Source organism: Colletotrichum destructivum, chromosome 2 (assembly GCF_034447905.1).
Source record: "Colletotrichum destructivum chromosome 2, complete sequence".
Taxonomy (NCBI): domain Eukaryota; kingdom Fungi; phylum Ascomycota; class Sordariomycetes; order Glomerellales; family Glomerellaceae; genus Colletotrichum; species Colletotrichum destructivum.
The window spans coordinates 4,406,038-4,418,889 of record NC_085897.1 but is presented as its reverse complement, the minus strand read 5'-3'; the positions used below and the strand labels follow the sequence as shown (position 1 = coordinate 4,418,889).

At 55.3% G+C, this 12,852-nt stretch overlaps 1 protein-coding gene across 1 annotated transcript; it reads right to left on the bottom strand.

Annotated features, from left to right (window-relative positions):
- Positions 1-2,836: 2,836 nt before the first annotated feature.
- On the bottom strand, positions 2,837-8,526 carry CDEST_03537 (Putative CP2 transcription factor, transcription factor CP2). Its single transcript, XM_062919696.1, has 4 exons — positions 7,861-8,526; positions 6,546-7,336; positions 6,244-6,396; positions 2,837-5,978 (listed from the first exon to the last, which is right to left on the bottom strand). Exons 2-4 carry the CDS (start codon positions 6,557-6,559, stop codon positions 3,755-3,757), a joined length of 2,391 nt encoding a protein of 796 aa, XP_062775747.1. The 5' UTR covers positions 6,560-7,336; positions 7,861-8,526; the 3' UTR covers positions 2,837-3,754.
- Between the last annotated feature and the right edge of the window lie 4,326 nt (positions 8,527-12,852).

Below are 12,852 nucleotides of genomic sequence, written 5' to 3'. Positions count from 1 at the left end.
GCCGCTTCTTATCCTCTCGCTCGACCTTGCGACGAGAGGATCCCATATCTCTGGGCTGGAGGGGCGTCCGTCCCTCTTCTGATGGGACCCCCTCCACCATACCCTCCCGAGGCCCCATGCCCCCGTCCCCTCGTGGCAACCCCCTCTCTCCTCGGTGATCCCAGGAGTCTGGAATCTGTGTAAGGACCTGGCTGCCCAATTAGCTACGCTGTTCCTGGCTTGATAGAGAGTGACTTCCTCTAAAGAGACCCCAGGAGACACTTTAGCCCCTGGGCGCCCGGATGCTGCTGACGGGCTGCACGAGCCCACGCACGTATTTCTCCTGATGTGTGGCGAGTGCATATGAGGGCTGGAGCCAGTCAGACCTCGTACTTCTCCCACACATCTTGCCAACGCTCCAAGGGAGCGGCAATGACTGTCTGCTTTGGCATTCACTCAGCCACTTCAGCCACGCAAGTTTCCACTCATGTCAGTCGGGGTAATGGGGGGGACCCGCCCTCAATGCCTGACGTAGCAAGTGATCGACGACGTCTCTACAGTTTCACGCCCGTGTAGCGCCGGAGATGGAAGCCAACCATTGCCTCAACCCGCTGGCTCGCTAACCTTAATTGTCCTATGCGAAGGGGGGGTAACTGAACCCTTGGCCAGCTGAGGTCTTGACGTCCGGAACGTTCTAACTCGCTGCTTCCCCTGAAGAATGTGGCGAGCTTGAGTGGTTAGCTTGTAATGATCTCCTCCTCCTCGTGGTGGGGTGTATGTGCAAAGATTCACTAGTATCTTATCAAGCAGTGGGTGGCACCAAACCTGTGGCTGGTGGCAACGCAATCGTGGCATATCTGGTCGAGACGTAGACTTGGAGAGGTCATTCGGAGTCCAACAGGTGAAGCCCTCCTTTTCTCTGCATGATGCACTGCCGGGGCACTTCTGCGTGCAGCAGGAAACATCAGAGGGAAGTAATGCGGCCGTCCATCCAAGCAACATTACAGAGGTCTCCCTCTGCTGTTCCCTGAGTCTCCGCGATTCCGTCATCTGTGATCAACGCCTGTATATCCGTATCGGGGACGACAGTTGAGCCACCGACAAAGAGACAAACGGTTCCAGTCTCCTCGTATCTTGGACCACTCAAGCCCCTCTCCGCCACACAGGTAGACGATGCTGCGCTGTGGCGAGTGTCCCTTCTCCACCGGCTCTGGTCTCCTCAATCCCGTCATGTATCGGTACATGAGGTAGTCTGCAAACTGTGCTTTTGACCCCACCCCCGTAGACTTTCAATCATGTCCTCGTGCCGCTCTTTGCATGATGCACATGTACGTACTCGCAAGATGCCCCCATGTACTGTTAGCTACGCTCAGGCACAGGGCCCCGACTGACTTCCACGACCTGTAGTCAATCTGGCTCCGGTATAATATACTCTCGTGTTGAGTAGAGCAATAGATATTGCAAAGATGCTTGACTCATCTTTGAAGCTGGCTGGTTCTCTGTCGAATCCGTGGCATGTCTTTATTGTCCAACAGGCCCCAAAGTTGCATTCGATGGAGTTGGAGAGGTTCTCGTAGCCGCAAAGGAACGTAGGTCACATTCTGCAATAACGGCTGCTGTCTGCCCCCCCTGCCCCCCCCCCCCCCCCCCCGAATTCCCCGCACACGGCCTCTCCAAATGACGAACAGTCTCTCCGGACCATTCTACGTATCCATCCGTACTTGTCACATTATCAAGGCACACTCCGTGAGGTGCAGTGGCTGCACAGCCATTGTGGCACCATGTGTGGCTTTGGGGCTTGTGGGTTGTCTGCCTGTACAGAGGTATATTCGTCAGAATGACCGGAATCGAGAGAGGATGACGGATCGTCGGAGGAAACGCCCGGAAACGAGCAGACAACAAAGTCCATGGAGCATCCAGATCCTGGAACGCGCAAGCACTCGCCACACTGCCAGTGGCTTGCCGTGCTTGCCCGACTGATTTGTAGTGGGACGGATGCCGATCGCTGTGGCTTGACGTACAGCATCGTAAGGGTAGTAACTGGGCGGCCTCCCTGGGTAACTGTAACTGATACCGCCGCCAAAGTGGTACGGAACCGCCGGAATCCGGCCGTCTTCGTGCCTCTGTCGAGTAGCGGATCGGGTGAGAGTCCGGCAACGGTCCGTCATTCGTCAACCGGCTGGCTGCCAACCGAACGGGCCAGATGGAGGAGGATGGAGACCCATCGCCGTCTTTCACGAGTGGAAATCGCACGAATCCCTAGGGCGCAGAGTATCAACGTGATTGGTCTCGTGAGCCACTTCCCTCTAGCCCCCCCTCCCGTTCTAGTGAACAGAGGCTTGTCCAACACCCTTCGGGGGTACGAAGACGCCCCAGACCCCATTCTTTCGGCCCGGCGCCGCGTCAAGGCGTTCGAACGGTTCCTCTAGCGGCGCTATGGTGAGACGGATCAGATGGACACGTTGTGTGGCTGGAGAGTGACGGCCGCCATCCTTCAACCCTGTCGAACCTCTCTTTCTCGGGTAACCCCAGACCCAACCGTCCCAAAGTTCGGAACCGGTCTGGTGTTGAGCGAGCGGTGTGTTCCTCCATCTTCTGCATCGTTGGATCTGTAACGACCAAATTTAACATATCGTAGACCCGCGATGACAGAGGTCTAGACCGCCAAAGGAGCTAGTCAAGGTGCCTGTCGCAAGCCGTTTCAACGCTGCCCAAGTGGCTCCTGTCATGGAAATGAGCACTCTCCACGCGAGATTAGCAACGACACGACCTGCCTCCAATCATCGTGCCCGACGCCGTCGATAGTGCTCCTTGGTGTTCTGGTCCGAGGTCATCCATCACTGTTGTATGTAATTTTGGTGTGGAACCGTCATGAGAGCTCAACCAAACAAGTGTCTTACGGGATTCCGTGTCCGATTCCGTTGTCGTCATTGACATCCACTCGATGCAAGCGCGAAGAGATTGCAGCGAGGTTATGCGAAAAAAGAAAAAAAAAGTGTGAAGAATTCTGGTTCCTGGATGGTCCGCAGACCACAGGAATCAGTGGGTATGTTGCTACGGTATAAGCGACAGTGCATGCAATGCAGGGGCCAATTTGTCTATCAGTCGTCCTTCTTCCCTCTTTGGTGCTTGCACTGCTTCGCCAATCAGCCCCGGCAGCCTTAGTCCGGAAAGAGGAAGCCAAAGTACATTGGTAGTCCGTTGAACAAAAGAAAAGCAAAGTGTTAATGACCAAGCTGTATGGGGAGAGAATGGTCGCTGCGAGAAAATAGATAATAACAGGGAAGCCGTACCGTGGACTATTGACATGTCCGAAGAGCCATGGAAGGCCAAATAGAACCGACTATCGTTTTCCCCTTCCAACCTTGTTTCCACCATATTTTCTTCACTTGGCCTCGCCATTCCAACAGACCTTTCAAGTGGTGCCTAGTATCCTTTTTTACGAGGGGTGGGATATCTTGTGTGTTTTGCTGCTACGATTGCCCAATGTGACCAGATCTAAATGCCCAAATCATAATTCCGCCCCACGTCATGTGTGTGTGGCCAGAAGAGTTGAAAAGAAGAAGCAGCCCATCCAGGGACTTGGTATCTCAAAATCAACAACGCCAACGGAGCGATATCCAACCATGCGTGTGCGTGTGCGTGTGTGTGTGTATGTATGGTGTGTCGCCCGTATCCCCATGGCCTACCCGGCAACAAGTATCAAAATCCCGTCTAAATCCGAATCCGATCGAAGTTTGTTGCTTGAAGTAGAGATGAATCCAATTATGTGGTATTAAAATTTGAGGCGCAATTCGTAGCCGCCTTGCGTGGATGAATGGTCCATTGCATCACCCTCGTTGGGATCGACGGCCATATCCCATTCGCGTTTGGGCTGGACCGAATCGTCGTGTGTGACCTCCTTGATTTCAAGCATCATGTCCTGGCCTTCTCTTAGCTCTTGGATGACATCGTCATCCATTTCGACCTCGAGCCCGCGATCAAGGACATGGACAGTTCGCAAAACCCTGGACGGATCAAGGTTCCATTTAACGGCCAAACGGTAGTTGAAGTCCTTCAAGCTCCTCTGGGCTAGGTATATCGCGCGGTAGTACTCCCGCCTCTCCGGCTCGGATGTATCGGGCCGAATGACATAAAAGCAGGCGGCAGGCCTCGCCACGCGCTCAGGAGGCGGACGGTAGGATGGGTCCACGCCCAGAGCTTCGATCCAGCCGCTCAAGTTACCAGCATCGTCCGTTTTGGTGACCTTCGTTGGCTGATCCGAGCCTTGTCGGGAAGCAGGCTCTCCCGAGCCTTCGCCGTCGAAACCCGACCACTGCCGGTTGGGTACTGCCGAAGCTTGAGAAGCCAGAGACAGAGAGCTTGGAGAAGGCGAAACCAGGGACGAGCCTGCGACGGAGCTACGGCCACTTCGTGCCTGCCACGCGGGACCCTCACGGGACTCGACTTTGGTGAGGTCCGTCTGCTCTCCAGGGAGTGAAACAGGATGGAGGTCGGGGTCGTCAAGGTCTTCGCCGCGTAAGTAGAGTATGCTGACGGGCCGGGTGCTGGTGAACATGTCTTGCAGGGTCTGGAGCTTGAAGTGCAAGTCTTCTTCGAGAGGAGGGCGGGCCCCTCCGCCGGCTGAGCTGGTTGAGGACATGGACCATGTTCTCTTGTGTTTCTGTACCTTGCCGGGCCGTTGGTCAGCGCCCTTGACTTGGGCCGTGGCAGTGGACCTCTTGCGCTTCCCAAAGTCCTTCATGCCGCTCTCCGCTTGCGCAATCTGCTGCTTCAACTTGTCGATAGTCTTCTTCACATGGGCCACGTCGTTGGAGAGCTTTCGTTCGGCGCCGTGGTCACGGAACAGTTTGACTTTGCAGAAGCAGATCTCGGGGTTGGCGTCCGCGGCTGGCTGCGCGGGATCCGGGGGAAATGTGCTGGTCTTGGCACACAGCCTGACAGGAATCCCCTTGACTCCCTTGGAGTGGCTGAAGTCGGTGGACAGGAAGTTGAAGCGAACGGCGATGTTGCACTCGGGGGCGCCGTTGATACCGGGGGTCCAAACAACCGAAAAGCCGTCAAAAGAGGCCGACTCCAACTCGACGCGTGTTCTCTTGTCGTCACCCTCGGTCGGCTGCCCCGCTTCGACATATTCCACGGCCTGTAATTTTCCGCCCCTTTGGTGGGCTTCATTCGTGCCTCTACCCTCCTTCCACAAGGCCCAACAAACACCGGGTTTCTGTCGTTGTTGCTCGTCTTCAAAGGAGATGCGGACAAAGGTGCGGAATCTGGTGCCTGGCGCCACAGGCATCGTTGCGTTGGTGTCGATGATGGAGAGAGAGTACGCTTGGCCCTTGTTGAGGTATGTCACGGGGATCTCATCCGCGTGTTTGATCATGGCAGTAGGGGCGTTGAGAGTCGCGTGGAAACGGAACTTTTCGGCAGACGGTGGGAGTGCTACGGCCATGGGCATTCCTCCAATTTGCCGTCCCTGGAAACCCATCATGGGTGAGTTGTGAAAGGCGCTGTCAATGGAAGCCATGCGCTCTTCAGACGGATCGGAGTTCATCGGCGACCCATCTTGCTCCATGGTCTCGTAGCCGGTGTCTTGGTGCACGAATGAAGAAGGCGCAAACGATTGCTGAGGCGCGGGAGGCTGAATGAACGGGTTGAAGGGTTGTTGGAACTGCTGAGGATGCATTCCTTGGTGGTACCCAGCTAGGTCCATCATGGGCTGTCCAGAGTTCATCGCGCCGTCCGACGTGGGCATCGATAAGGGGGTCCCAAGGCCCATACCGAGTCCCAGCGTGGGCGTGTGCAGGTCGCCGGCTTGCGGGTGGTAGATGGTATTGGTGCCTCCCGGGGTTGGAGTGTAGTACCCGGGCGGCGCATTGGCGAAGCTGGTAAAGGAGAAAGAGTTTGGATCTAGCAAAGACGGGGTGAATCTCCAAGGCTCATTCGTGGCTCTGGGTGTCGGGTCTTGGTCCCTGAAAGCTTCATGACTGAGGCTGTGGCTTCTGCGGGAAGTCTAACGTTAGCAACTTGAGTCGGACAAGTAATAAAAAATAAAAAAAATAAAAGCTTCGTTCATGGTTGCTTCCGCGGATGGGCGTGCGTTCGTGATCGGCCCACGTGCGAGCACACCCCCATTTCTGCCTGCTGGACTCATCCTGGCGAGTGTGACGGGTGCGATGCCACAATGGCCACAGGGGAGAAGAATAAAACTCGACAGCCAGCAACAGCCAGCCACCGCCGAAACCTCACGACGGGATCACTACTGACCTTTCTTGGACTCCCGGAATGGACGGAACAATGGCGGTATGGTCTACAGCAGCGCTTTGAGCATCGGCCGGCCCGGTGGTCGTAACAGCTACCTCGGGGAACTGCCTTCGAAAGGTGGCCAGCAGTTCATCGCCGGGTTTTTGGGCGCTCGTTCTATGAAGGAGCACACGAGTCAGCACAAGTCCGAGGCAGGCGCAAAAAGGTTTCGAGATGGCGCAACGACGCGCATTTTGTGCGGGGAGACGGGTCGCACCAGCTATTTTTGTCGGCGCATTGAGGAAAGGGGCATGGCATGGGCTTACCTTTGGCGAAACATTTTGGACGGCAGCAAAATATGCGTGCTGCCAGGCGACAGCGGTTCCGGAATAGTGTTCAACAGTAGTGGGTGGGCAGTCTCTCCCAACTGATTCCAGTATCCTTCTGGCGAGCGAGTGCAAACTCGAAATCCTCACCGTCTTTTGTTGCTCACTTGCAGTGCCTCTGGTGGGTTGCTCGTCGCGGTTCCAGCTGTTTAGGTCTCGGCCTTTCTCAACGAGCGTAGGTCAGGTGGGGGAAGGCCGGGTTGGTGCCTCATAGAGGGATGGGATAATGAACGAATGAATAGATCGGAAAGGCGTGACACAACGGTTGCGAGTGAGATCTCGTGGGAAATCCGCGCCTCAAATGGTGATGGGCAGCGTCAGATGGCTGCTGGCATAAAGAGTCAAGATACTGCAGGTCGAAGAGATGGCCTGGTCCGGTATGACGTCCGTGGGGGAGAGAGCGGTATATTAGAGGGCGCAGTGGGGACGCGATATGTACGTGTGTGAAGCAAAGTGGGCAGACCAGGATGCAGCGGAGCAACGATGGCCTAGATGCGCCGTAAGCGTTTCTGTCGATGTCGGGTCTGCTTTCGCAAAAAGACGGAGCCTGCGGATGTAGCGGCTTTGGTCAAGAGTCGCGCGAGGGAATGCGAAGACTATGGTTGACAAGAGTCATATGCGCACGACCGAGGTAGCGACGCAGCTGGTGTAGGATGATTCGCCGGCGGCGTCGGGATCCCGTTGTGCGATCCGAGTGCGCGTGGTCGCTTCTGGTGGACTGCCCTGCTTGCCTGGTGGTGAGGTGAGTGTGAGCTGAGTGGTCAACGTTGAAGAAGGCGCGTGAGAATGGGCGATTTCTAAACCCAGGGAATTATGAGGCAAGAGTAGAGAGGAGGGTGGCTGGAGGTCGGGACAGATAATCCAGGCGAGGCGTAAAGATTCCAAGGGAAGAGGGAATGAATGGGATGAGCGGTATCTAATGTATGAACGTGTGCGTGCGTGTGTGTGTATGCGCGCTTGTAGCTTGGAGACAGAGGGTCAGGTAAGGATGGTGTGTTTGTGTGTGTGCGCGGGGGGGGTGAAGTGCGGTGCCCTTTGGGCTGGGTCGTGGGTATGGGTACCTCTGATGGGTATGGGTATGGGTCGTGGTATTGGGTCTGGGACCTCCTTGGAGAGAAGGATGGGGCCTTGGGTTGCGACGATATGGGCAAGGGTGTGTGGGATATGGCTATGGGTGTTGGGTTTGTTGGAGATGGGCAATGGGTCGGTCTTGGTGTATTCGTACACAAGGATGCTCGGGGTCGGGGTACCTTACGAGGTGCTTCGCTACCTGGGGAACGCAGTCAGGTAGCTGAGGTACGTACTCTTTCTCTCTCTGTGTTTCTCGCTCTTCACAGGGCGGTAGAATTGAGGTGAGTGAGGTGAGGTGAGGTGTGGTGTGGTGTGTGTGTGAGCTAAGGGTAGCTGGGCCAAGAGACACCGGCACTGAAGTAGATGGACAGGTGTTTGGCCGGCTGGCTTGCTGGCTGAACGAATCGAGTTGGAGAAAATGCGAGTAAGAGAGGACGAGGAGAAGGAGGAGTGGAAGAAAAAGAAGAAGAAGAAGGATGAGGAGAAATGTGTCGGCAAATATGGGAAGGATTTCGTAGTGGGGGTTTCGATGGGAGTAAGTAGGCAGGCGGAGGGGGAAGCGAATGAGCTGAGCAGCAAAGTAATGCAGAGCTGAGCGAGCATGCGGTGCTGTGGAGAGGAGAGAGCGCCGAAAGGCAGAGGGCGGTAAAAAATAAAATGAAAAGGTTGTAGATAATGCGAGGGAGGGAGGAGGTGATCGAAGGCCAACTGAGTCGAGTCGGGCAAGAAGACATAAGTACGATGTAGATATAGAGTCGGTAGGTTCGGGTATCGAAGATGGTCCTTCGCCCTGGGTGACTGGTATCTATACCGTACCTAAGGTGAAGAAAGCGGACAGGAAGACGATGTGTATGAATGGATGTGTGAGGTCGGTCTGCTGGTGCTTCTTAGGTAGGCTAAGGAAAAAGAAGTTAGGTCAAGTGGAAAGGGAGGTCGCATATACCCGGGTCGACAGCGCGAAGTGCCAGCTGTCCGAGGTTCCAGTACTTAGGTACTTGCGAGGTCAGGACTGGACTGCATGCACATGAGGGCTGTTGTTCCCTCTGCTTCTCTTCTAGCGGTGCAGTGGTCTGTACTGTGACTGCTGCTGTCGTGTGTGCGTGTGGACAGGGACAGGCCTTGCTCCTCGGCCGCTTCCTCCACTCGCTCTTGCCCTCCACATCGTCTCTCTCCTCCTCTCCCTTGTCAGGCCGACTTCCCACCTCGAGAAATAATTGTTAGAGCGCGACTATGAACTTTGTCGCACTCCACCCACTGATCCTCCCTCATACCCCCCCCCCCCTCCCCATCAGGATGAGATGTGTCGACAAGGCTGTTTTACACAAACGCCCTCCGTACATAACTAACACACCCAGAAAGAAGTCGGCAACCGTCCACCCCTCGCGCAAAGTACCAAAGTATGGATACGTACCGAGCATCATTTACACTACTCATATCCAGGCGTGAGAAGATGGGAAGAGGGAGGTGAGGCGACGCCGCCAAACCTTTTCTCCACGACTCGCAGTCTATCGGTTGCATCACAATACGTCGGTGAGGTCAGTTCGACTGGGTTTCTTGCTCTACGATGTACATCTTCGATGCCTGTGTGCTGGACGTTCGTGGTCTGCTGTAGAGGTAGGTATTCATAGTCGCCGATGTAAGGCAGGGACGGCAACTCATCGCCGCCAGTCAAGCCCGGCCCAGCCCGGCGCGAGTCGAGTGTGGCGACCTCAATCACGGCTCACACTTTGCATCCTCCAGTGTACTGCTCCCTTTTTCCTAAGACGAGTGGGCACATCGCACCGTCGTTCTTCTCTACCCAGCCGCCCTACACGTACGAATACTCTGCCCTTCCCTGCACGGACACCCGGCGCTTCTTCTAACTTCAGTAGATTCGGGGCACAGAGATTCGGAGAGTGGGGGACATACAGGGGAATAGGGGCACACTACCTAATCCATGGAGACGTAGCTGGCTGTGGCGGCGGTGCCCTTCGGCTGACAATGTTCTGACAGAGCGGGACAGGAGGAAGCCGCTGCGGACTCGGAGGGTTTGCGAGAGAGGGTCAGATAATCGCTGCGTAAGAAAGGTGAGAGCAAACCCGCTCGCGAGATGACTCCGCATACCAGACCCATGCCTCGTCTCTCTGAAGCAGCACTAATACTTCTACCTGGTGCTCGGGATCTATTCCCTTCCGGCCCCCAGCAAACGGAGCTGGTCAGGCGTGGCTCCCTTCTCTCCTCGTCTCTTCTGCCAGTTCTGCGCTGCACCATCTTTAAGACCGACGCTCGACGTCGTTGCCGTTTGTCCCGCCCGCTCTTGGCCGGCAAGCGAGACGATAGTGCACTCACTGCCTTGCTGCCCACCTGCCTACCTGCCTACCTGCCTAGGTTGCCTAGGTAGGTAGGTAGGTAGGTGTCTGCACGTTTACTGCATAGCTTTCCCGGAATTGGACAGATGGTGGCAGATGACACAATTGGAGAGGGGGACGGAGACTAATAGGCAGACACGGATAACGGTCGCCAAAGAGTTGGGTTGGTGGTAGCCTGTAAGTCGGCATGCCTGCCTCAATTGGATTGTGTATTCTGCCCCTTCCCATCATCATTATTTATTGGCGTCAAGTACGGCGCCGAGTTGCTGTCTGTGCTCTGTCATATGTGCCTACCATTCGAGTTTCGACGACGGAATTGGACAAGAAGGCTTCGTACCTGCTTACTGCTACGACATGGCAGGTGCACGATGGAAGACATGTTGCCGAAACTCTAATTGAGATGTGGAAAAAAAAACATCACGGTCCACGAAACCCTCGTAAGAGCGTCTTCATCACGCCTGGAATGGAATGGAAGGTGATGGTCCACGTTACCTTACCAGTCTTACCTACCTACCTATCCGCACCTTACCTTAGCCAACCTGCCTGGCTGGCCTGCCCTGGCCTGCCCTTGCCATCGTCTATCGTATCTGTATGCGTTCATCCTCGATTCACATCATCCTTCGTCTGCCCTAGGGCCCTTCACTCCCTCCACCAGTTTTGTTTCTCTTTTCTTCACTGCCCGTCCACCCTTGTCGATCTGATATCAGTTCCGCGCCATGCATGTTTGCGGTTTCCCCATCTTCTCTTTGGCATTTCTGCCGTGCTCCCATCTCTCCCATCTCTCCCGGATTCCTTGCCTATTGCCTATTGCCTATTGCCCGGGCATTGCCATGTTCTCTAGACTGCGGTCCTCAGTCCACCAACCCTCTGGCCGGCACCGCGCGATGTGGGTTGGGTGGGTATCGTCTGATTAAGCTGTTGCGTCCTGGATCGGTTCTTTCTTGCCCCATCGCGCTTCTGGCAGGCAGATATTCCTTGCCCCAACGCCGCCAGGAGAGAAGACTCATCGACCTTACAGCTAGCCGCCGGAGCATTGTACAACTTCATCTCGCGCTCTTTGTTTTTTGTGCACGCAGTCTTTCTTTGCATATCAATGGTTGTTACCTCAACCTTGAGCCCCCTGATCTTCGGCATAAGCTTCACTTGAATTAAGGCCGCGTTTTATCAATCAAATACCAGCTACTCTACGGACACCATACTTGCAATTAATTACCATTCTTTGCTTCTCCCTCCATCTTCCACGCCACGCGAGATGATTCATTAGACCTTGTTCTTCATCGGCCGAATTTACGACGCATGTGAAGAGGAGGGCTTGCACATTTGCTCCCAAATGAGAGCACGATGCCTATTTTCTTCCCCCAAACCGGGGCTCGGCCCTACAACTGTCAAAACTGCACCGAGACAACCAACAGCAAGCCGCCGATCTTCGACCTGCTTTCACTGCATTGACAATGTCTCGCTTCCGCACTATCATAGCCTACAATGGCTCCGATGGCGTCCGCCAGCAACCTACCCTGTGCCGAGCAGCTCGGGTGCCTTTCCGCATCGAATGGACCGAGGCAGCGAGCATTACATGAAGAAGAAAGGAAAAACCCCCATGTCCGACAATTGGCACAGAAAGAACAGCAGCTTTTCACGGCTACGTGCGGAGCATCCGAGTATGTACTCTGCATCGCGACTTGCAATTCTACACAACCCCGATCTATATGCGCCAGAAAAGACCCCTGGACCCTTGGGCCGTGTGGCTGTGCAATCTCCGTTTCGCCCCCCACATCGAACCTCGAAGCGCCCTGAACGAGGTGTAGAAGCTACCTAAAGTTAAGCCATGTACGGATTCGCCCGAACGGCCAGTGTCCGAGGGCAGAGTCTTCTGGGTCATTTGACGGATTCGAGGATACACCGAGACGGTCATGCCCGATGGCATGGTGAATGCCAATAGGGGCCACCGCGCCTCTGACGGTTGGTTGGCCTCGCACGCCGCACTGCCTAGACGCTAGGGGTAGCCGACATGCTCGTCTGAGCATGATGCCGACATACGGGACCTGCCCAGGCGGGGGCTGCCAACAATGGGAACATTCATGCTCATCATTCAGTCGATTATCGCAGCAACGGCTAGGTCAGCCGACGGCTGGGAGCTGGATCTCGTCGGCAACGACTGCAGCCCAATGTCGTCGATGACCAATTGGTCTTATATCTTGCAACACTGGGTTCGTTGGCTGCCATAGGGTTCGTTGCAGGCAGGGAGGCGCACGCGCATTCGCACTCTTTCGACCTGCATCCAAAGTTGCACATAGTGCAATTTATCATCGCGGTTGTCTGTCAATTACTCGACATTTCAACCCCACCTCTTCTAGATGTGCCGACCTCGATCATCTACAACTTGACCATTCTGCTACTACTCTGGTCCAGGACAGGCCAACCCGATCATGACACAGCAACATTGCTTACTCCATATGGCGCTGTCAGTGTGTCGATAACGTTTCTCTTAGTCTGACGCGCCGTTGTTGCCATTGTCACTGTCATTACTATCCGCACCGGTCTCGGCACGTGGCGTGGCTCCCGTCCCGACTAGACGCCCACCCATTGGCCATGGAGTCCCCAAAGGCAGTCCATCAATCCAGAAATCTGAGGTGACACAACTAAATTCCCAAAACGACGAGCAGTCCACGGCAGCGTGGTTTTCGTCGCGCCTCTTTTTCGGCTAGTCTATGCTTGAAGGGGGTGCAATCTCCGTGGTATCGATTGTCAGGGCGCTTGCCTCCCGTCCCGCAGAGAACCGCTCAACCGCCATCTCCGCCTTTGGCTGTGTGGGATGCTTTTATGCATAG